The sequence below is a fragment of the Eleutherodactylus coqui genome, chromosome 1 (genome assembly GCF_035609145.1).
Source record: "Eleutherodactylus coqui strain aEleCoq1 chromosome 1, aEleCoq1.hap1, whole genome shotgun sequence".
Taxonomy (NCBI): domain Eukaryota; kingdom Metazoa; phylum Chordata; class Amphibia; order Anura; family Eleutherodactylidae; genus Eleutherodactylus; species Eleutherodactylus coqui.
Window position 1 is genome coordinate 55,315,890 of NC_089837.1, and position 25,327 is coordinate 55,341,216.

At 44.1% G+C, this 25,327-nt stretch overlaps 1 protein-coding gene across 2 annotated transcripts in view; it reads right to left on the reverse strand.

Moving 5' to 3' along the window:
* The window catches only part of CLIC5 (chloride intracellular channel 5), a 150,497-nt gene that overhangs the window by 27,386 nt on the left and 97,784 nt on the right, over window positions 1-25,327 (reverse strand). For both annotated transcript variants that reach the window (XM_066596275.1, XM_066596284.1), the window contains exons 2-4: window positions 16,254-16,363; window positions 14,452-14,577; window positions 9,210-9,316 (exon numbers count right to left, since the gene is read on the reverse strand). In XM_066596275.1, the coding sequence (XP_066452372.1) occupies window positions 9,210-9,316; window positions 14,452-14,577; window positions 16,254-16,363 (343 nt within the window). The remainder of the gene's footprint in view (window positions 1-9,209; window positions 9,317-14,451; window positions 14,578-16,253; window positions 16,364-25,327) is intronic.

Below are 25,327 nucleotides of genomic sequence, written 5' to 3' on the forward strand. Positions count from 1 at the left end.
ATATTGTGTGCCCCTGTAAGGCCTTGATCACACATTGCAGTTTCGTATTCATGAATTATCTAAAGTAAAAAATATGTACTCACCTGCCCTTAAAGCAGATTTTTCACATGCCCTCATAAGACAGGAGGCCGAAGTACCCCCAAAATAAAGACACAGCCCCATATACAACACACACACTGGCCACTAAGGTAGCTCTGTACCTTCCATAGGGTGGTATGAGGCAGTAGTGGATTAGGTAAACCACAACTTTAGCCCTCCTGCTTGCCATAACTATAGTCAGTAATACCAATCTTCTGTGCCCAGTACAGCTGCTCTGCTCCTTTACTGTGCCAGAGCATGCTGAAACATAAATACAGCAGGCTTAGATACAGCCTCTTAGTTCTGGTGTACCTTTAAATGATGCACTGACCATATAATAATCAGATACCAGCTCTCCCCATCCTTCCACTATCTCTAATGCAGCTCTCACTGCTTCCCCATAGTAATAGTGTCCCCATTTGTACCCTAAACAGTACTATTACCCCCCTTTTGTGACTAAATGTAATAATTGGCCCACGCAGTAATAGTTCTCCCATAATGCCCACAACAAGAAATAATGCTTGCTTTGTAACATACAGTGATAGTGCCCGTTTTTATGCCCCACACAGTAAAAATATTCTTTTGTGCTCCTATCACAAGGTAATAATGCCCATTACATGCTCTGGCAAAGTAATAATACCCCCTGTGTGCCCATTAACCCTGGAACACCTAAGGTGAGTCTCTTGAACTTTTGCCATAATGTTTTTAAGAATTTGCCGTATTTCCTTTTAGCTTTGTGTAATATCCCCTTCACCATTCCTCCATCATACTGTTCCATGTATAACATGATTTTGCACTTTCTTTCTACACTAAGTATGAACCAGATATGGTATTACTTAATTTTGTTACATAGAGACCCAACAGAGCAGAGCGAACGTAGAAAGAAAAAAAGTCATTATCCATGTTGCAAAAATGCTATTTGATTGGACTGCTGATCACTGCAGGTCACTTGAGAAGCAAGAAATACGGTCCACCAATTATCCGTGCCACAATGACCAACGAAAGATTTAAAGGCCTAATGAATGTTTTGAGATTTGATGACAAGTCATCAGGAAGTGTTCGAAGGGCTACAGAGAAATTTGTGCAAAATATGAGCCCAGATAAATCACAATCTTCAAAAGTGCTACATTCCAGGTATGAATCTGACTACTGAAAGCCCTTCCGTACTTGGGTAAAGAAGGCAATGTGAGGGGAACAAATACTGCATTCGAGCTGGTGATTGAATTGGCAATAGGGTACTTTGGCACCCATCGAAATATTACCATGGACAAAGGCTTGGAGGGCTATCACAGTGCAGAGGGATCAGCTCTATTCTTATTTGCACAAGGAAAGACTAGAAGCAATGGGATGAAACTGAAAGGGAGGAGACACAAATTAGATATTAGACAGTGAGGGTGATCAATGAGTGGAACAGGTTGCCCTGGGAGGTGGTGAGTTCTCCTTCAATGGAAATCATTAAACAAAGGCTGGACAAATATCTGTCTGGGATGATTTAGTTAACCCTACACAGAGCAGGGGATTGGACCAGATGACCCTGGAGGTCCCTTCCAACTTTACCATTCTATGATTCTATGACAATTTCTTTACAGCAATGGAACTCACTGACCACTTGCTGAAGAACGGGCTAACACTAGCTGGCACCATGCGTCAAAACAATACTTTCATACCAAAGGAATTTCTTCCAAGCAAACACAGGGTAGTAAAAAGTTCTCTAAAAAGTTTCACGAGAGACCTATCTGCACAAAGCAGGAAAGAGTGTTGTGCTTGTCCCCATAATGCACCGCACCTCTGATTTTATTGCGAAAGACTCTTGCCAACCAGAACTAATTCTTTACATTACAGTAACACAAAAGGAGGTGTCGATACTCTTGATCAGATGGTACACACCTACACTTGGAAAAGAAAAACAGGGAGATGGTCAACTATCCCTGAACTGCATTGACATAGCCGGGGTTGTGTCGTACGTAGTCTTTTTCATAAAGAATTCTGACTTGGATGTGAATAAAAAGTAAAACAGAAGATAAATCTTCCTTCGGCCGCTTTCACACGGCCGAGAAACTCGTCGAGATTTGTGCATTGCCGGACACACAAATCTCACACGAATATGAACCCCACTCTTTTAAACGGGGTCATATACATGAGCGATGCAGTGCTGGAAAGAATTGTGCAATGTTCTATCTCTCATTCCTTGGATCACATTGCCTATTGATTTCAATGAGGCATGTGAGTGCGATGTGAGGGGAAGCACTTCCAATACTCTAGAGTCTATCACATGTGAAACCTGCGCAAGAGGATCGGAACTTCACAGATGTGATAAAAGACATTTTTGCCTAAAAAATGTCTTGCAGCCGCGGGAAAAATTGAATGTTCATGAGCACAATACGGGCTGATTTGCACGACCTGTGTGCAGGTAGCCTTACTGATCTAGCTGAAGATTAGGTCCGGGAACATATTCGAAGGAGGTCAAAACAGGAGCTGCAGAAAAACATCACTCAGGAGGTAGAAAACGTTTCTTCTTGTGCCAGTGGAAGCTCACCTGTTATGGCAGATACACAGAAGAAAAGTAGGTGCCACTCGTGATCCCAAGAAGGGGCACATGCAAAAAAGTGCATATTATAATTGTAAGAATATTGTGTGCAGTGAACACTCTACAGGAAATGCCCCAAATGTTTAAAGTAAATTAACAGTGCGGTATTATTTACTAACACTAGTTTCAAAATCTTGTGTAAGAGATGTAATAGAGGGGATCAATAAAGAGTTTCAAGGATCACTTATAATGTGTGTTAGTGACATTCTCAGCCACTTAATGGTGAAATGACAGAAAGAAATAAAAGGGGTCCTCTTAAACCACATTTGCTGTGAAACATGCAATAGAGTGCTCCAAATTAACGGTGAATCTATGCGCTCCTTCACAAAAACGTGTGGCGACAGCTTATTAGGTGCCCTAAATTTTGCGCACGTAATACGCTGCAATAATCTGCCATAGGCCCCTATGTTGCTGCTTACACACATTGTGTTAATTATGCGTGCAATAATGATCAAAGCATGTTCTATTTTGGCACATATTACACACGCATACACGTCAAGTGCATGGTGATTGGCGGCATGCAGCAAGTATGTAATCTCATTGTGTACTTGATACATGCTGCGCAATTATCTCACATGGGCAGCACGCAGTGAATTACTCTTGTATGAAGCCGCCCTAATGGACTCACATTAGGGGTCCATGTGAGTCAAAAACCTTAGGAGTTCCAGGGTTAAGGTAATATCAATACCTCTATAACCTCACAATGATAGAGTCCCTCCATGTCCCCACAAATACAGGCCCTCTGTGCCCCCATAAACAGTGCCCTCCGTGCCACCAGAAATAATAGAGCCCTGTTTGTGCTTCCTCAAAATGTCAGTGCCCCCACAAATAGAGCCCCTCTGAGCACCCACAAATAATAGTGCGCCCTCTGTGCCCCGACAAATAGTAGTGCTCTCTCTGTGCTATCACAAATAGAGCCTTCTTTGTACCCTAACAAAACAGCACCCCTCTTTATTACCTTTCCACAACATCAAACAACAGCAGATATGCTTAGCAATGGCTCCATACAACTCTCCTCCCCACCTGCACCTCCATGCTGTATAAGAACTGGTTATACAGTCCCCTGATCCAGAGAATTGCGGGGTCTCAGAGGTCAGACTCTCGTCACTTTACCATTTATTACCTACTGCAGGTGATAGATATAAATCACCAGAATGTCCCTTTAAATATATGTTACCTTATTCTAATGTGGCAGCCACTATTTAACAAAGACAATACCATCTGTTTCCATATCAATTGCTGTTTTTAATCAGTATCTGTTCTTTCAAGACTTAAGGGGGTTTTCTCATTAAAGAGATTTATTCCCTTGTGGCAACCTGTGGGTTACTCGCTTATAGGATTGCCGTCCTTTCCACCACATGAATAAAGGCTATGGAGACTCAGATTTCTTAAACTTCTGGCATCTGCCAGCTTTTATTTCGTATCACAGCAAACACTTGTGATACATACAACAACTCAGGATTCAGAACCCACAAGGTCTCCATCACTATTCCCCGCCCGGGGCATCTGGAGGGCGTCCTCCTCTGTCAGATCTTGTGATGGCCCCAGGTGGTTCGTGCTGGAACTTAGGCTTCTAGTTCTGGAAGGCTGCTGATACAGCCTCTCATTCTGGCTGACAGCCAACTTCCCCCTGAGTGTTGCAGGAACTCTCTGTTTCCTCTTCCCTGAAGCACCAGAATGCAGGTAACCTGGGACAGGAGCAGAAGTGTAATAGCCACTTTAGCTCCCATTGATTTCAATGGAAGTGAAGCCAGATAGACCACTTTCACCGCAGTCTCTTATAATGCACACCCGGTCCGCTGCACTAAAAGGCCGGCCAGGTGACCAGGTGATCCTCCAGAGGATAGGTCATCAATAATTTTTGCCTGGAAAACCCTTTTAAGAATTCACTGTACATTTGTGGGGGCATTAAGGAGGCTCTGTAAATTTGTGGGAGCGCTAAGATTGCACAGAAAGCTTGTGGAGACAATAAGAGGGCGCTACAGCAGGTTCTCGATCAGTCCATAGCAGCGGACCCCAGCTGATCAACTATTAATGATTTATCCAGAGGATAGGCCATCAGTAGTAGTTCTCTGGAAAACCCCTTTGACTTGCAGGGGCACTAAGGAGGCAGCGTTAAAGGGGTATTCCCATCTCAGTATTTCATGGCTGAGATGAAAAACCCGCAGCAGTTTGCTGACCACCTTACCAAGTGTTGTGGAAGCAACAGTGCTTAGTTGAGTACTTGGGTCATGTTTAGAATTTGGGGCCCCATTTATAATTTTGCCAAGGGTAACGCTCTGACTAAAATCAGCGCTGCCCACGGACAAGGTTGGGAGCTGTGTTTGGAAGAAAACAGCCATGTTTTTCGAACCCTGGACAACCTCTTTAAAGGCCGAATGCACACGGGGGGATTTTTGATGCTTAATCCGGGGCTGCGGTTTCTGCTTGTGGATGAAAAATCACGCATGCTCCATTTTCCTGCGGTTCCCGCGCAGATGGCAGTGGTAGCCATCCGACCGGTGGCCCGTCTGTAATTGACATTACATACGGGCCGTGGATTCCATGCATGTCCGACAGCGAGCCGTGCAGGCCATCCGCAGTACAGAGAAGCCGGAAGAAGACAGGTCCGCGCAGATACCAGCAAAGAAAAGAACAGGTACGCAGGGTCACCCGCCTCAGTCAGGGCCGGATTCCGTACAGGATTTAGCACCCGGAATCCGGACGTGCCATGTGAGCCCGGCCTAAGTGTGTTGAGCCCTGACTTCCAGGACCCTCCCCAATACTGAGAATGAGGAGGTCACAAATAAATTATGTAGCAAATCCAACTGTGTTGGATCAAATCATTAGTTCAGAATGATTAGGTAGTCAGGTTAATGATTTTTTTTTGTGGGAGGTTCCAATTCTGAAAGGCAGAAGTAGAGAGTTCCCTGCTACAAAAGTATGTCAAGATTTCTCAGCCCACCTTAAGCGAATAGCTGAGACTATTGGGGAGACCTTGACTAAAGGAGGCACCTGGGGCAAATACCAAAGAGGGCAGATCTATGGCTGGGATGCTTCTTTGGCAAGTGCTGCAGGTTCACCGACCACTGCCAATGACCTCGGCATCTAAAACGTAATTTAAAGTTGGATTTGCATCTTAACTCTTTAAGGACCAAAGCCATGAGTATACATGGTAAACACTTGGTCCTGGGCTTTAATCCTGGCTGATAGTAAATATAATGTGCGGGAATAAAGTTCCTGCAATCTAGTGGGAGCAGCTCGGGTACTTGGCTGTCAGACACAGCAGAGGACCCAGAGGAGAAGACAGAAGCAGTTTTTAACCATTTCTGGCTTCTCCTTAACAAGCTACATAGCATTCAGTGAGCACTATGTAGTGAATGGAAATACCGCTTCTGCATGGACCCTGGTGATCATGTGATCGCTGATGACCCCTTTCATGGCAGAACTGCAGGATCTTAGCACACCCCTGACCGGCTTTGACAGTGACTACTGCACTATAGGGGATGTTTTCCCCTGGAACTGGGGCTCCAGTTACAGTGGAAAAGTGTGGAATAAAACACAAATCCAGTGTGAATGACCCCCAGAGGTTTTATATGACATCATGGGGGTCATAAATATTAAAAAAAGATACAAAAATAAGTTAAAAAATTACTAAATAAAATTAAAAATACACTTAAAAAAAGAATATGACCCACCGCTAGTGACAATCTTAACCATCGCCATATCTGCTCTGTAATCTAAAACCATACAAATTATATATTAAAATGTCAAAAACAAAACGGTAAACCCATTCCTGTACTTTATTTTAATGTAAATACCGTTCTTTATTTTTACAATTATTTAAAATAATTGTACTCCTAATAAAATTTAAAAAAAATGAAAAAATGTCAGTGAAAGAAGGTATTAAAAAATAGCCCTATATGTGATAAAAGAAAAGCAGCAAAAATAATGCTGGCAGGCCAGGAAACAAAAATAGGGCCATAAAACCACCACTAAAAAGTGTCTGGGCCTATAGGACCAAAACACTCTGGTCTTCAGATGGTTAAATTGGGCTAACCCATACTTCCTCACTCCCCTAGATTACTAGGAGCCCCCAAAATGGAGAAGATCTCCAATACTCCCAGAACAGGAAAGTTACCTGCAAATGATGCTGGCAACTGCCACTAGGTGGAGCTAGCTGCATATGTATTTCTATTGTTGCCAGAATACAGCTGGAGATTTATTAAATAATGTCATAGAATGCATCGTACAGCCACTTTAATATAGAATTAGAGCGGGCGGCTGCTCAATGCATGGAGCGGGTGGTTTCAGCAGTAACACCAGGGGAGCGATTGGGGAGGTAAGTATAATACATCCCCAGACTCAGCGGGTCACTTACTTCCAGCCCATAAGCTTAGCTGATAGGGTTACAAGTAGGTGACAGATTCCCTTTAAGTGCACCATGTGTCCGAGAGAAACTCTACAAAGCCGGGCATCATACTGTCTGTAGCGACCAATCACCCTTCAGCTTTCATTTTCTAATCACTCTGTAAAACTTCTGCAGGCGACCCCTGCACTTCTGCCGGAGTACAGGGCGCTTTATACGTGTGTTTTATCATCTTTGACCTCACACATAACTTGCTTTCAACATTCTTCCACTATTTCCTAAAAGACTCGTCCTAAACACGAGCTGTCACTGCGGGCGCCAACAAAACTGGAAAGACAGAGACTGTTCCTGAGGAAAGGGTGGGACGCCACGATTTAGGAAAATCAAATTCCCCTAAAGATTTGTTTTCCAGCCTGATAAGAGCCTTCCATAGAAATCAAGTCATTCTTAAAGTGATATACATCGCCAACCTCTACTTATCGCCTACACCCTGTGGAAACCTCTCCAGACTCACTTGTGTTTCCAACAGGCAGAGTCCGGGGTTGTTTTTATAGAAGAGCTTCAGTAAAAAACATAAATGCAAAATTTCTGAAATATTGACACTTTTTGAGATGAATTAATAATGGCGTATTTTGCGCCACCGGAGAGGGTAGTTGGTGATATAAGCAATATATTTATTTAGTGGCTGTATGCCACCAGGATATGGGAAGAGACCAGAAGCTCCACTCCTGGAAGCTGGGACCTCTACTGTAGGGAGTTGGGTCATTTGCATACATTGTACAAGCCAAGTTTTTTTTGTTTTTTAGATTTTTTAAAATAAATCCTACTTTATAATGTTGTTTTGTAATAGCTTAAATATTTTTGTATTTAAAATAACAGAGATGGGTCCGCTTTAAGGCATTTCAACCACGAGTAGTGCATAGGACCCTCTTCGGCCTCCTGCCCACGGCCGTGTCGGACTCCGCCAGCGGAATATCGCAGCGGAGTCCAACACATTGCCCCACCAAGACCCCATACTCCCCTCTCCAAATCCATTGCGAGAGTCCCGTCCGGCGAGATGGCAGGCATGCGCAGTGCAGAGCATGACACGGCAGCGGTGGGCGGTGACACCTAATTACACGATACTTCCGCTGTGCTCACATGACGGACGGCTTTCATTGACTACAATGGAAGCTGGCCGCGCGTTTTTCTGCGGCAAATGGAACATGCCGTGATTTCTTTCACGCTGCAGAATTCTACCGCGGAATGAACATTGCAAGGCAAAACGCTATTAGGTTCAATAGAACCTGATAGTTGTGGAATAACGCCGTGGATTTCCGCCACGTGAAACGCGGCAAAAATCCATCCGTGGGAATTAGCACCACGGACAATGTCCAGAAACCAGCCCTGGCATCAGGAAGATGCCGCTGTGTCATCCAGTGGTAAAGAAGACTGCAGTAACTATGGGAGGTAAGTATTTACTGAGTCAGGAACACTATCTTTTCTCCTTAGGGAGAGCACCTAGAAGGCTAGTGAGTGAGAAAACTTATAAGGCCATTCATGCTCCTCCTGACCCACATCACAGGCCTCTCGCTAGCCAAGCCAGAAACCTACTGCACACTGATGAAGGACAAACACCCCGAAACAGCTGTCTGTTTATGGATTCTGGCTTGACTTTCAATTCCCAGTCATTGTTACAAGGCTTGTATAAATAGTCTAACATTGACTTGCATGAATGCTGCCTTCCAATAGGTGGCGCTGCAGAGGTATTGTTCCATCTCCCTTATTTGCATATTTACTGAGAACACAGCATCAAGAAGTCCCATAAGCAGATTACAAGGAGTCCTGCTGCTGTGACCCCCAGCGATAAGCTGTAAACTGTGATGAAACTGCTAGTAGGTGGTCAATAACTACTACTGGCAGACTGGCATCTGAGTCCATGAAGTATGCAACTTTGTAGACCCAGTGTAGTACTTCACGGCTTTCACTTGGTGAATAGATTTGGCACATCAGTAATTCAGATAGACTAGCTCATCACTAAGGCCAGATTCACGAAAATTTATTTGCACAGCACACTACGCAAATTTTGTTCACAACATGCTCTATACTCCTGTGCAACTAGAACATGCTATAGTTTGGTGTCAGACTAGAGTGCAGATTAGGTCATGGAACTGTTTTGTGCACTGCAATAACTCCCGTGTTCTCTGTCATACTGACCTGCATTATCCTGCTGCTTAGTGTTTTTGATGTACGCTGAGAATCTTGAGAAGATGTCAATCCCAGCTGTGTTTGACTCACGATGTTTTGCAGCAAGCTTGGGGTATCTGCAGAATACAAACAGATCAGTCACTGAGAACACTGCTAAAATCAGATGAGGATGATACTGTATAGAGCAGAAAGGTAACGGTACTACAGATATAAGAGATTTCTTTGGACTTCCTTTCATCACAAAAATTCTAATAACAAGCCCTATACATCCAATCTCTGGCCTGAATATGCCAGCTGCACCTCAGGAATAGTGCTAAAATCCAGCCATCCCTCACCACGGACACTCTAAAGATACTCGTTGTCACCCTCATCCACTCCCGACTCGACTACTGTAACTCACTGCTCATCGGCCTCCCCTGCACCAGACTCTCCTCTCTCTAATCCATACTAAGTGTGGCAGCCAGTCTCCTATCCAGCCGTTTTTCAGACGCCTCTGCACTATGCCAGTCACTGCGTTGGCTGCCCATCTACTACAGAACTCAATTTAAACTCCTCACCCTCACCCACAAAGCTCTCTATGGCACTGCACCACTGTACATTGCATTCCTCCTGTCAATATATCACCAAGACTGCACACTCCGATCTGCTAACACACTCAGACTAGTTGCCTCTCTAATACGACCCTCACATGCTCACCTTCAGGACTTCTCTGGAGCAGCACTGATCCTCTGGAATGCTCTACCCCAAGACATCCGGACAATCCCTGATTACGGCATTCCACGCGCGCCCTAAACACTCACCCCTTCAAAGAACCATACCAAATTTCCTGATCCAGTCCTCCGCCCGATAATATGCCTATGTCGTGGACAGCGACATGTTCTGAGTGTCTGCGCAGGTAGGTTTCCTAGGGTTAGTTTTTTCGTTTGACTAGGGACCCGTAAACAACGAGGACCCTTATCGTGGACATAAGTGTTTTGGCCAAAACACGTACCAATACCTCGTACTTAATCTATTCCATCTATGTATGCGTGTAAGTATGCTGGGTTAGTGCTCTGGGTCGTATGTCTGCCTGTGAGTCCAGTTCGCAGTTCACTTGCTTTTTGTGTTCCGTGTGTGCAGTTCTCTAGTTTACAGATGCAATAGATGCAGCCAACATAACACAATGCATTTGTAGGCTTCCTCTCCATACCCCTTATTGACACCACACTTTGTCTGTGGTTTGGTCTCTATTGATGTCAATGCAAAGTAACTACACAGTTGACTGTTTTATTCACTCTAAATAAGGAAATGATGGGCTATATAACAGCAGACGGACAGTTTGTATCACTTCTGTCTAATAGAAACAGAAAGGCGAAACTCCAGTGGGCAAAAGATCACAAATTGCATCCCTGAACAGAGGAATAGAATTACATGTTAATATCAATCCAGATTTCTGTTGCACCAATCTGATGGGAGGGTTTGAGTTTGACACGAGCAGCATGAATCGATGACCCCTCCCTGTCAGCTATTCAGTACCTCCATCTAATTTGCAACAACTACAAGAAACTTCCTGTTCAAATGGGCCAATATTCCTGCAGAATGATTTCAATGCCTAGTGGAATCTATGCTACAAAGAATTGCTGTGGTTTTGTAGGGCATAGGAGGTGTAACATGCTACTAAATAGGGGTATACAATGTGGCCATGTAGTGCATTTTTATTCTGATAAAACAGCCTAAAAGCTTAAATATTATCCGAGTTGTAATACGCAGTCAGAAGGTAAAGTAAGAACAATCCTGTCTGGCCTGTCACCAACAGGTGTGAGCACAAAGCGCTGTGTGTGCTTTTCAGCTCAATAGAAGTGAAAAAAGACACAAAGCAGCAACGAGCAAATATACAATAATAATACAGTATGTGATGGGAATGTAAATTAACAAGTGAGAAGCTATACAAACACTAGAAGAGGCGATGTCACATCCGGTATTACATGTGTAATGAGAGATAGATAGATAGATAGATAGATAGGCTATCCTCAGTCTCCAGCCCTCTTCGCTATCGCGTTTGAGCCGCTTGCAATACAGATTTGAGCGTCAATGGCGGTGACAATGTTCCAATTGAGAACTTATGAAGAGCGGGTGTCATTGTTCGCGGATGATACTCTTCCTACAAGACCCAGAATTCTCTTTCGCCTCAGTGCTCTCAATTTTTAACATTTATGGAGAGTACTCCGGAGTAAGGGTTAACAGCAATAAAACTGGGCTGCTGGCGATCAATCCCCCTGTGGGATCACTAGCCCTGCATGCCCCCCTGGAGTGGACAGATAGCGTCACCTATTTCGGAATAGTTTTGCCGAGATCTACTGACCATTTTTACACAGATAATCTTGCTCCACTTTTGGACTGGGCAAGAGACATGGCAACACGATGGGCTTCCCACCCATTGACCCTAGTTGGTCGTATAGGCCTAATTAAAATGAACTTATTACCCAAATTTTTGTATATATTTCAGAATGCCCCTATCCTGATCCCTAAAAGATTCTTTACAGTTCTCCGTAAAATACTCCTTTGCATATTATGGCAGGGCTCCACCCCAAGAATCAATTTGGAAACTTTCTGCCTGCCCACGGATGGAGGGGGGTTGGCCCTTCCCCACTTCTACTGTTACCACCTGGCTAGTCAGTTGGTATGTGTGAGGTGGAGGCTGTCGTCTACCGATTATAACCTAGTGGTGGGACTTGAGCGCAGAGTAGTGGGCTCAGAACAAAGTTTGAGAGGCTTATTATTAAGGGGTCCGACCTCGCATGTAAGTGCCCTACCTGCACCCATGTGGGTGACTCTCAAAATCTGGAACGCCGCCCTTCATTTAATACCTGATGAGGCAGCCAAATGTTCTCCTTATACTCCTCTATGGTGCAACCCCAACCTCCCACGCTTGCAATGTATGCCTGATATAGTCTTCTGGAGATGCCATGGGATCACAACCCTCTCAGATGTTGTCGAAGGTGGTGTTTTCTGTACCTTCTTACAATTGCACACACATTTCGGCTTTCCTGGTAGCTCCCTTTTTAGGTATTTTCAACTTCACCACACCCTCAGAGCCAAATTTGAAGGTCTGAGTATCCCCCTTTTCTTGATTTGGCTGAAGAAGCCGCTCTCCTGTTTCTATAGACAGCTGACACGAAGCCTTGCTTCACTGGGAGACAGGGCTCTTGAAAAAAGAGAAGCCAAGTAATCTTGTAGTTACGATATCTTTTAATGGCTAACAAAAATACATGATGTTATAGGGAGCTTTCAGGGATATCTCGCCCCCTTCGTCAGGCTAATATCTATATAAGGTCTCACAGTTCACAATGCATATCAGAGCCAAAACCAAGTCATGAGGAGGAAAGAACCGCCTGTAGAGCTCAGAGACAGGATTCTGCAAATTTACAAGAGCACAGCGGCCTCCGTAATTCTTAAATGGAAGACGTTTGGAACAACCAGGACTCTTCCTAGAGCTGCCGACCCACAAAACTAAGTAATTGGGCAGAAAAGCCTTGGTAAGATAGGTGACGAAGAACCCAATGGTCACTTTGGCTGAGCTCCAAAGATCCTGTGTGTAGATGGAAGAAACTTCCAGAAGGTCAACCATCACTGTAGCACCCCACCAATCTGGGCTTTATGTCAGAGTGACCAGAAAAAAGCCTCTCTGGAAGTGTCATGTTTTACAAGCTTATTGGAGGGATGTTCTTGAGTTCATGGAGACGCATCTGGGAGCACCGTGTATCCTAGACCCTAAGGTCTGTCTCTTTGGCCTCGTGGAAGGCATTCCAGTCGATGCAGCAGCACACACCCAATACAAATAGCTCTTTTTCTATGCTAAAAAGGTAATATTACTTAATTGGAAACATCCCAAAAACCCACTAGGGCTGCCTGGCTGCGTAAGTTAAACAGTGTTTAACTTGCCCCTCTATACGAACTGACGTATATGGCTAGGGGATGCTCTGCCAAGTTCGCAAAGATATGACGTTGGTGGGTTGACTGCCCCAATACTGCACTGGACATATCTGATGAAGGCCTCCTGTTCACGTGCAATATTTCATTGCATTGACCGTGATGCGATAAACACTTTCCATGGGATAACTATGGAAGCGGAACCCAATGTACACCAGCGGAAATCTGCTGTGATTTTCTGCTCACATATAAAAATCGTGGCATGCCGCGATTCTCCGCGATGAACCTGTCAGAATGATAGATTCATCGTGGAAAATTGCGGTGACAAAGTATTCCCCCGCGGCGGAAATCCGTGACAGTATATCGCAACGCCGGTGGACAGGCGGCCTAACTAATCTTTTCTAGGAAAGCTGAAGGTCTTTTCTCTATTGGTTGTTGTGACTCGCATGGACAATATGTATACATAATATTGGTAGTGGAGCTGTGGGTTTAGTTGTGGTTGTTTGTTCTATTTGTTATGATTCCCCAGGTTGGGAGTCTTGCTCTCCTTTATTATAACGGCCAAAGTTGTTTAAAATATTAAAAAAAGAGGGTATTATAAACTCTTAGCCCGCCTGCAGACGGGCGGAAATTCCGTGGCGGGATTTCCCGCTGAATTTCTGCCCTTGGAAGCTGCCATAGGATTGCGTTAGCAAACGCAATCCTAGGCAGACAGCTGCGGTTTGTCCGTGCGAAATCTTGCGCGGCAAACAAACTGCAGCATGTTCTATTTCTGTGCGGGGCTCGCAAAGCCCCGCACAGAAACGTCACTCACCCGCCGCCGGCTCCGGTCTGCGCATGCGCAAGCTGCCCGGCAGCCGGCACATGAAAGATCCGGAGCTGCGGGGCGCGGGTGAGTACGCGCTGCTCTCTGCAGGCGCTCGGGTCGGGTCCCGCAGCGAGAATTCTCACTGCCGGATCTGACCCGCTCGTCTGCAGGCGGCCTTAAGGGAGTGAGAAAACTGTAATGTTCTAATTTTGTAACGTATTCTTGATGACTCTCCCTTATTCTGTATTGTGATGTATGACATGCCCAATAAACGTTCCTTTAAAAAAGATAGATAGATAGATAGAAATGAGAGAAAGATAGATAGATAGATAGATAGATAGATAGATAGATAGATAGATAGATAGATAGATAGATAGATAGATAGATAGATAGATTCATCTCTTCACTGGGCAAAAATACTATATATTGCCCATTTACTGTGCCCTTTAATTATCCACCTAGTGTATATCATTCAGCATGTCAATATTTCAATGGGCGGTCTATTACGCGCAGCGATGAGTGTTGTACAGTTACCTTGGTGGTGCCAGGGAATCCTCCAGGAACTCTTCTATCTTGTTGATGTCTGTTTTTACCTCTCCATTATAGGTCAGGAAGGGCGGATGTGTGCCTGGGGCGAGGTTGTGCAGGTCCGCTGGCTTTCTGTAATGTAGAAGAGATATATCATAAGAGGATGATGATACCATTCAACTCATTCTACTTTTGCAGCGTGTCAGGAAAGTCTTTAGACTCTCACTTTTTTTACATTTTGTCATGGTGTGGCCTTGTGCAAATTTAAAAAATCATGTCAATGTTAGGATGTTTTTCCTCATCATTCTGCACTCAATACCCCATAATGACAAAATGAAAGCAGAATGTTGGAAATGTTTACAATTTTTTTTTTAATTACAGACTAATGTTTTGCATTGACATAAGTATTCACACCCTTTGGTATGACACTTGAAATGTAGCTCTGGTGCTCCCCCATTCTCTTGATCATCTTTGAGTTTTTGTTTCTACACCTTGATTGGAGTCACCTCTGGTAAATTCAGCTGATTGGGCATCATTTTATAAGACACCCCTGTCTGTATAAGGTCTTACAGCTCACAATGCATGTTAGAGCCTAAACCAAGCCACGACGAGGAAAGAACTGCCTGTAGAGCTCAGAGACAGGATTCTGCTGCACTGCAAATTTACAAGAGCGCAGCGGCCTCCATAATTCTTAAATGAAGGAAGTTTGGAACAACCAGGAATCTTCCTAGAGCTGCCGACCCACCAAACTAAGTAATTGGGAAGAAAGGCCTTGGTAAGATAGGTGACGAAGAACCCAATGGTCACTGTGACTGAGCTCCAAAGATCATGTGTGGAGATGGAAGAAACTTTCAGAAGGTCAACCATCACGGCAGCCTCCAACAATCTTTATGTCAGAGGGGCCAGAAAGAAGCCTCTCTTCAGTAAAAAAAAAACACACGAAAGTCCATCTAGAGTTTGCCAAAAAAGCACTTAAATGACTCTCAGCCGGTGAGAAACAAGATTCTCTGGTCTGATTAAACCAAGACTGAACTTTTTGGCTTTAGTTTTAAGTGAAGAAAACCAGGCCATACTCATTAGCTGCTCAACACCATCCCTACAGTAAAGCCTGGTGGTAGCATTGTGCTGTAGGGTGTTTCTCAGTGGCTGGGACAGGGATACCGGTCAGGGTTAATGGAAAGCTGAATGAAGCAAAGTACAGAGATATTCTCAATGAAAACCTGATCCAGAGCACAAGGGACGTCGGACCTGGCAGAAGGTTCACCTTCCAACAAGACAATGACCCTAAGCACACAGCCAAGACAACACAGGAGGGCCTATGGAATAACTCTATGAATGCCCTTGAGTGGCCCGGCCAGAGCCCTGACTTGAACCCAATTGAACATCCCTGGATAGACCTGAAAATGGTTGTCCACAGACGGCCCCCATCCAATCTGACAGAGCTTGAGAGGATCTGCAGAGAAGAATGGCAGATGGTATGATGCCCAAATCCACTATGGATTTCTTGCGAATGTTGGCTTGTGAGTGCAACAATTTACAAGTCACAATGCAACTGCATCACTTACGTTAGAAGGCGATGTAGTAGGGTCATCGCATTACCTTTGACCATGTGACATGTGTCATGCATGAAATCATCGTGTAGTCCTAGCCTGAATATGGAAACCACTGCTATATAAACATCAAGTTCAGGTCGTACAGGAGATATGGAAGGTAAATAGTTAAGACCACCGTATCTTGTATGTTTCCCATTATGAAAAAACAGCAGATGACTGTTGTATAGGGTTATGTTGATTTTGAAAGGATCCTACCTTTTCAGGTCTACTGTGGTTACATTGAAGACAACTCCTTTTAGCCAAAGAATCATGAAGAGGCGCTGAGAGAAAGGACAATTTCCGATACTTTCTCCATCACTTCCAGCCTGGAAAATAAGACATAAGAATCATCAATAGAAGTCTCAATCAAATATATATTGTATGGAGCATGGCAGCATAAATGGTGGAGATGGCTGTCTAAGAGAAAAAAGCCTTCATTGTTCCATAGATAGACGTATAAGCAACGTTTCGACCTTTCCGGTCTTTATCAAGCCACTATCAATAGAAGCAGAGCAATGAATCCATGCTCCGGATTATATATTTTTACTTAATCAATAGAAGTCTCATAATAAACATTTATCATAAAGGATGTACTGTTATTATTATATGTGGCCTGATTATGCCAGTAACATCTATGGAAAACAACTGATTTGCAATTCACTTCTCTATTCACCCCCCCTCCCCACCCCATTAGAGCACCATTTTTGAAGCAAAGTGAACACCTCGTCCAGCATCCTTCTCTGATTTCAAGGGACAGTATTGTCTTGAGACTATGACAAAGAGTGGAAAATTGACAGTTTGAGGGTGAACACATCTGCAAAATTTGATCACGGCATGCATACCCATCCTTATTTCCCATATCCTCTAGCAGCAAAAAGCCTAGAGTCACCTCTGTGCCCACTCTACCGCCCTACAGCCACAACTGAAAAGCTCTAAATCTTTGCCAAGTTAATACATGTTTTTTAAGGGTGTATGATTGAGATTAGACAAAAGAATCTACTTTTTTTCATAAAGAGTGCCACCATTGTCCACAGGTTGCATGTGGCATCGCAGCTCAACTCCATTGAAGTCAATGAGGCCGAACTAAAATACCCTACATAGCCGATAGATAAAAAGCGACACATATTTAACTCTACTTTTTACTAACTGAACCATTTTTACCCTTCCCTTGTGTCAGAATGCTTGGGTGGAAAGTGACCATAAACATAATGATTGCTCAGCTAAGAATGAGTGGTTGAAACACCATGAGCATTTGTGCTAGCCTGATCATTTATAACTCATGGGTCCTAGTCATTACCACTATAAACTGGTAGCAAAAATTGGAAGTAACTTGAGAAAATTGTATTGACTATTGCAAATTCTTAAATTAGAACTATCATCTAGGCAGAAAGAGCACCCTTACTGGTTGGGCTCAGATGCCTAACAGGTCGTCCCAGTGATAATCTTTCCTGTGCTTTTGCATGGGAACAATCATTGCTGAGTGGAGGTGGATCGAGTTGGCCCGACCGTCTCCATTCAAAGTGAACATGCATTTGATTATCCGAATGATTGCCCATGTAAAAGGACCCTTAGGTATGTAGAGTCTCTATGGTCTAGTTTATCTGTCGCAGGTTAGCACAAAGCATTTATGGGTTAATCCATATCTGCATCTAGGGAAGAATAATAACATTATGCTGTATGTCTGTCTTCATTACTCGGCCCATTTCCTTCTAAAACATTGCAGAACTCCCATTGACATGACAGCCACCAGTCTATAGGGTGCGGTCCCCAAAGACAGAACAATCTTAACTTGCATTTGTTTTCCATGATTATTTTAGGTTACCTGTCAGATACATTTTTTCTCTCACTTATCATTCATTTCCCACCCTTTCCGTCACAAGAAAGTAGTAATACAGGAAGGGAGTAGGTGTATCATGACAGGAGGGATTGTCCAGGGACTCCTGTACATCCTCCTATAACATTTCAAAGCCAAGTCACCTCCAATAAATTTTAGACAACCACTAAACTTACAGAAAAACATGTTACATTATACAGTTATTACTGGCGACACGCCTGGATTTCCATTAGTGTGAGAGGCCTACAGTATGTCTATGGCCAATCCTACCCTGCTCCTCGGGGTCTGGGCTGAACTACAGTTATCTCCATTCAATACTTAGCTTTCTGCTAGTTTCCTGATAGAAGGATACTTAGTTGTACTGCATTTAACCCTCTCCGGTAATAGCTTGGGTGCCCATGGGGCCAGTTGGCCTTGTTTCAGGTATATTTACATTGTATGATCAGAATCTTTGTAGAGCATTTTATACCTACAGACCTCAAAGAAGCAAATCAGCTACTGACTAGAGATATTATTGTAGAGAACAAGGGGTTGTCCCATAAATACAACTCCTCACTTATCTATGAAATAGGCAATTGTCTGATTGTGGGAAGTCCTTCCATTTGGACTCCTACTGATCATGTAGGAGTTTTCTTCGTTTCAGTGGAGTGGAAATAGAGTAGGCATGTTGCCGCTCCATTCAGTCTATGAGACTCATGGACACAGCTAGCACCTCATTAATGGGGGGCCCAGTGGTAAGACCATCCGTGATCATACAGCTATGGGTTTAATACTGTTGGTAACTGTTTTCAATAAGTTTTGTGTGCTCCCAGGTGTTGGTGCTTTGATGGAAGGATGGTGTTGCCCCGGAAGATAGAGGAAGGTCAGGCATTGCGTGTCTCTTGAAAATAGGGGTCTGATGCAACAGTTTTTTGGAGTGAGCCGGTGGAACAAGCAGGAACTCGCTGTTTTACTCGGAAGTAGATCATGTGATGGAGAGTGACATCCGAGAAAAGACAAGAAAGTGACCATTTCCACAGTACATATTACATTACACCATACAGGAGAGAAACTTCCCTTTTTTTAATTAAATAAAATAAGTTTTTTGTTACTGCAATCATCACTTCATGCTAAACTGCAGAGCTGGGGAGCGGGAAAGCAATGCAACAGGAAATTCACCCTCTGGTTACCAACCACCATGACTCCCAAACCTGAGATGTCGGGTTCGGTCTTCCTTTTACACGAGGGGATGAACTAACGTTTGTAGGAACCTTCTGGCCCAATATTGACCCGGGCCTTTGCACTTATCCAAAAAAACTTTCAAAGTATTCTCTCATCGGGATATTTCCTTTCTATTTGCCCTAATGTGACACATCAATATCATAGAAGGGGTGCAGCCACCAATATTACCAAAGAGTGGAGAGACGTTTAAAAATAGTGCCTCCAACTCGGGAAACGGCTCTGCGAAGTAAATAAGCAACTGCACGCCACTTCTTCTAACAAGGTGAAACATTTTTCTAAAGAGATGTCGTCCAGATGAGAGCCTTGCATCATATCAGAAAATGTACTGCCCGTGTCTCCTTCTGCAGAGGCACTTCTCAGTATTACCCCTCTCATCACCGTCAATTTCTGTTTGGAAGTTTAGTAATAGAGATGAGCGAACGTACTCGTTTCGAGTAATTACTCGATCGAGCACCGCGATTTTCGAGTACTTCCGTACTCGGGTGAAAAGATTCGGGGGGCGCCGGGGGGCGGGGGGAGGCGTGGCGGAGTGGGGGGTAGCAGCGGGGAACAGGGGGGAGAGGGAGAGAGGGCTCCCCCCTGTTCCCCGCTGCAACCCCTCACTCACCCACGGCGCCTCCCGAATCTTTTCGCCCGAGTACGGAAGTACTCGAAAATCGTGGTACTCGGGCGAAAAGGGGGCGTGGCCGAGTAGGTTCGCTCATCTCTATTCAGTAATTATATCTGTAGGTAATATAGTGGCAAATCCACTGGTGGAAATTAAAAGTGTTACCCAGATGGTGTTGCAGAAAATGTATGAAAGTTGGATCAAAGTCTCTCCATAAGAAGGATATTGATAAGAACTGGATGAGGTACATGTATTGCTATGCAAATTATGGGGCTATTTGTTATGCAAAATCCATTTATAAATCATAAAGTGTGTTATGTAAGAAGATTGTTTTTCGTCTGTGTGTTGTCAGTGATCAGGCATGCCAAATCGTAGAGTTCAAACTCTGAACACCCAAATGTCTGATTTTGAGAGAGGTAGCATATTTGGAATATTCAAAATGGGGGAGTCATATCATGAAATCCCCTGAAGGATCGGCCGTAGTGCAATATCAGTACAGAGAATGGTTATTCAGTGGACACAGGAAGGCTCCAGTACTCGTAGACCTGGCACAAGTCCACATAGAAGGACAACGCCATGTGAAGACCGCCAAATTGTGCGAATGGCAATTGCTGATAGATGGACAACTGCCGCACAGATCGGAGCAGTGATTATAGTCGGAGACACCCAATGAAGCTGCTTGAAGCTGGGTTGCATTCTCGGACCCCCATGCAGTGTGTTCCGTTAATCATTCCACTTCCAGCAATGACTAACCTGGTGTACTGCTACACGCAACTGGAGACCTGAATGGAAAACAATTATAGTCACGAATCCCAATTCTGTCTGGGGCAAAGTGATAATCATCAATGTATCCGTTGGCGTTTTGGAGAAAAGTCCTTTATGCTCTCATTTCAGAGCGCCATGCAGGTCCAACCCCTGGAGGCATGATTTGGGGGGAAATCAATAATGACAGCAGGATGGAGTTGGTGGTTATTGAAGGCACAATGACAGCTTACCAGTATGTAGACAGAGTGGCACATTCTATGGTCATACCCTTCATGACCACCATCCAAAATGGTATCTCCCAACAGGATAATGCTCGTCCACATATTTCAGCCATCACAAGACTCGCCTTACAAGGTGTCACGGCTATGGATTACCCCGCTCGGTCTCCAGATTTATCCGCAATAGAGAATGTCTGGGACACCATAGGTAGACGTGTAACATCATATGACCACCCACCACAGACCGCACAACAACTGGCTGCACAAGACATGCAAATGGGCTGTAATTTCCAAATTTCTGCAAACTATGTGTACATATACAGAGCACATATATCACCGCTGAGAGCAGCTGTATGCAAAAGACAGTAGTTGAGCGTTGAAAGTTAACCTCGCTGTGAAACACAAGCCGCAGCTAAATTATTCATTGAAATTCCAATACTCAAACTTACAAGAGGAAAAGCTGCTGCATCAGCAGTTTGTTGCGATGCATCTTCCTTCCAGCACAGGCTGCCCACATACATTACATTATAATTCTGTTATAATGTATGGCTAACCTCTGAGACTGACTGCAGTTAATTATCAAAGTTGAAAAAGCACATTGAGAAATATTTTAATCTTTCTCCCCGTATGTAAATTGCATCATTTAAAAGGTAGTGCAGACAATTCTCTCACCACTGGCTTTATTGCAGAATCATCAATCTCGTTCAGGTCCGTTGTTAAGTTATAGGGGCTGTGTGAGTTAAGGAAATCCCTTTGACCAGATCCCCATGCCTTAAGATAACAGATCACCGGTTACTCACCTCTTCTGCTCATGCCCCTCCGCCGCCACAGGTCTCCCTGTAACATCACTTTACTGCCTGAGCACGCCTACAACCAAGCTGCAGCAGCCAATGACAGCACTCAGTGATCATGGCTAAGCGCTGTCATTGGCTGCAATGGCAAGTATATGACACATCACAGCAGCCTGTAAACAAAGACAGCGGAGACCAGAGTTGACAGCATTTGAATCCCGTAAAAAAAAAAAATCTAAAGAAGAATGGTGGAATTGCCGGGTTATTTGTCCCTCCTCTCCCCTTTAATCCCCCCACCCCACCCAAAAAAAAGGTTAAATAATACATTATATGTACCTCCAAGTACATCACATGGCTATGATGATTAAAAAGTTCAAATGATATGGCTCTTGATAAAAAATGTTAAAAAAAAAGTTGCCTGGTCATTAAGGTGCAAAATAGACCAGTCACTAAGGGGTTAATCATATGTGTGTAATAATTACTATATCTTCTCCTGATTTCATGAGCTTCCAGATTATTTAGCAATTCTGTACTACTAGATTAACAGAATTTCTGGAATGTCAGATGCCGGATTAAAGGAATTTCGATGACTCAAAATTAAACCCTACACATGGAGGTTATTAAAAGAGATAAGTCATACCCCCCAAATTCAAACAGCGAGCACCCACTAGATGCAGGGCAGACTGTAATTTCCTTCCCTGATATTCAATCTCATGTGTTTGAATTAAGCTTCCCCATTCAGGCAGAGAAAGCTAAATGAAAGGAGTAACACAATATGCAACGGGATAAACAAAGAGGATTACGCGTCCAGAATATACACGGGCACAATAGAAATCATGTGGCTGCGGCTTTGCTACGCCCGGACTTTTATCAGCTCCATTGTCTGCAGACAATACACAGGTACTGTCACCAGTGGCTGCAGTATTATCAGACACAATGTTACTAGAACAGCGTGTGATCCACCGACGGACGGGATGCAGTGTGATCAGAACCACCAGCACATTATAGCAACCACTTAATCTGGAGGTGCAAAATCTGTAAAAGGGACCCCACCTGCCATATGTCATTAAAGCAGTTGTCCCGGACTTAACCCATCCTTGGGATGGGTCATATGGGTCATCAATAGTTCATCGCTCAGGATCCTTTTTGATTAGCTGATCGCCCTGAGCCTGCTGTTAGTGGCCCAGTTTGGTAATACAAACATAGCTCCAACTGAATTCAATGGGAGCTGTACTTGCAGTACCAACCTGGTCCACTGCAGTATGGACATTGCTATCTGCCTCCAGCACTTTCCTCACTGACAGAGGGTTGGGTAATCAGCGGATTGGCATGGGATTTTGAGTGGCGAACCGCGGCTGATCAACTATTGATGACCTATCCTGAAGATAGATCATTAGTAGTAAAGTTCTGGGCAACCGCTTTAATAATGCTAGAGACCTATAAGGGGTCTTTAATAGTTTGCAAGACCTACCTCTGCATCCCTATAGCTATGTCCTAACCGTGTTCCCCATAGTGACATCACAAGGCCTGGCACAAGTGTCCAGAGCGGTGTCCACCAGGTAATCTGGCAGCCCCTTCATTTGCTTCACAAATGCGATTAACTCAGCAGTGGACTCCATGGGACGTTGGCGTCGGAATGAGTTATTCTTCATGCTCTAGCTACTCTACTGATTGCTTTTCACATGCAACCGGTCAATCGACTGAGTATATAACCTCATGTGACACCACCATGTTTGGTCCAATGGCATCACATGGAAGAGACTAAGCAGCGTGGCAATCAGTGTTGGCACCTAAGGGTCTATCATCTTATGTATGGCAGAGACCCTCTTTCAGTTTCATACAGATGATAGTTGAATCCAGTAGTTAACCCTTGCATTACGTTTACATTGGAATGGTTTACTTGATGCTCTCCTGAATGTTTCTGGTACTGTTGATGTTAAACCCACCAAGCCATATGCATATCTATGACAGAAGCTCTATTTGGAGCCTTCAGAGCAGATCTGGAACAAATCTGGGATAAAATAATGGAGTATGTTATGCTATTTCATCTTGGAAAATTTCGGGCAACATGCCGGACGCTAGTCAGACCCCATTATAGTCTGTTCAGGTCCATCATGTGCTAGATCCAATCCTTCTGGTATTTTCCTTATTTGGAGCCAAGCAATGGGAATTATACCAGAGGCGTGAGGGGTGTGAATGAGGCCTCAGCTGAGTGCCTGGGGTGATAATCTTGTTACTGGGGCCCAAGGTGGTCTCAATCCAATCGTGCTAGTGTAAGGGGGCTATACGTTGTAGGTCGTCATATATTCTGCTGCATTGTGTGAAAGTACTACTGCTTTAAGAGGGGGCAGGAGCGAGGAAACTGATCTCTGAGTGGGATTTCGCCTGGTAGTGGCAGAGTGCTATGCTGTGGACGGAGGAGTAAAGGAGTTGCTCCTAGTTGATGCTGAAAGGATGCAGTAACATAATCTCCTTTGGTATTGCACAATCTGAGAAGGGAGTTCAGAGACCAACATTTCCCTGTTCTTCGCTCTCCCAATAACATAGACGTGCCTGCAAATATATTATTTCCATCAAATGAGTATGGTCTATTGTTGGCTTGGCAGCCCCATGGACTTTTGTTGTTCCACCGCTAAAGCGGATTAAAAGGACCACTCCTGTATACTGATAAAAAGAAAAGATAAAAACATCCTGAGGACAGGGACTCTGTCCAAAACCTGTTTACAGTTCCATTAACGTTCATGGTTGAAACAGCCATGATGTTTTCTAAGGCCTATGTGAGTCACCCACATACCCTCCAAGCAATGGCAGCCAATAGGGCCTATTTCAAGACCCAGCCCTCTCTCTCCAACCAATGTGGCCAGAACCAGGTCATGAGTCCCTGCTGTCCTATCTGCCCACACAGGAAGACAAGAGGACCATGACTTCCCTCAGGGAGCTCCCCTGGTGCCTCCAATCCCAAAGCCAGACCCATTAGTTACTGATCAGGCCATCACCCACCATGAGACTTGGGGAGCCTGCCTACCATGCTGTATCACACTAGAACCCTTAAAGTTTCAGTTGGTCTAACTTAGGTGGATAAGGCTGTTCAGATCATGTATGAATGGATAACTAATGGAGAATGGGAACTAAAGTTAACAGCTTTTGAACGAAACCCAGACTTGGCCTGTGTGGTCACTCCAAGTGCATCAGCTGTCGTTATTGAAAGGTATGCCATTAACCCTGATAGCCTGGGCACCCATCACTTGCAAGCCCACACTTAGTGCCCAAAGCTATATAAGAGCAGCTGCTAAGTTTATTTTATGCATTGGACATAATATAAGTAGCGGTCTGACAGCGTTATCTGAACACCTTATGGCAATATTATTTGAGCACTTATTATTTGGGCACTATTTGGAAAATTAACACAGGGTACCTTCCTACCCATGTCCTGAGGGCAAGGAGACCGGACTGTCTGTAATCATTGCACTATTCTGTAAATAGAGATGATTGGGTTGCCGATCTAGCCCATCTATTCTGCCAGCGCTGCTGGGAGAACAGCTGTGGGGAATTATAATATCCTGCAGAAGATACCGAAACTCCCTAATATAAGTTTGAACTGACTAATAAGAAAAAAAAATATTTGCAAAAAGGGATGAGTCAGGTTGTTTTCCTCCCCAGCTGGAAATATGTCACTGTTTAATCTGGCCTCATGCCCGACACGTTAATGAAGAAGCCATCACAAGACTTCCCAGCTATGTGATACATACTAGTATGGGAGGCATTTGACAGTGACATTTAATTAGATGGGTTTTGGAGGAGTCTTCTCATCTCACATTAACAAGACCTGCCCTAAATGTCTGATATATGAGTGC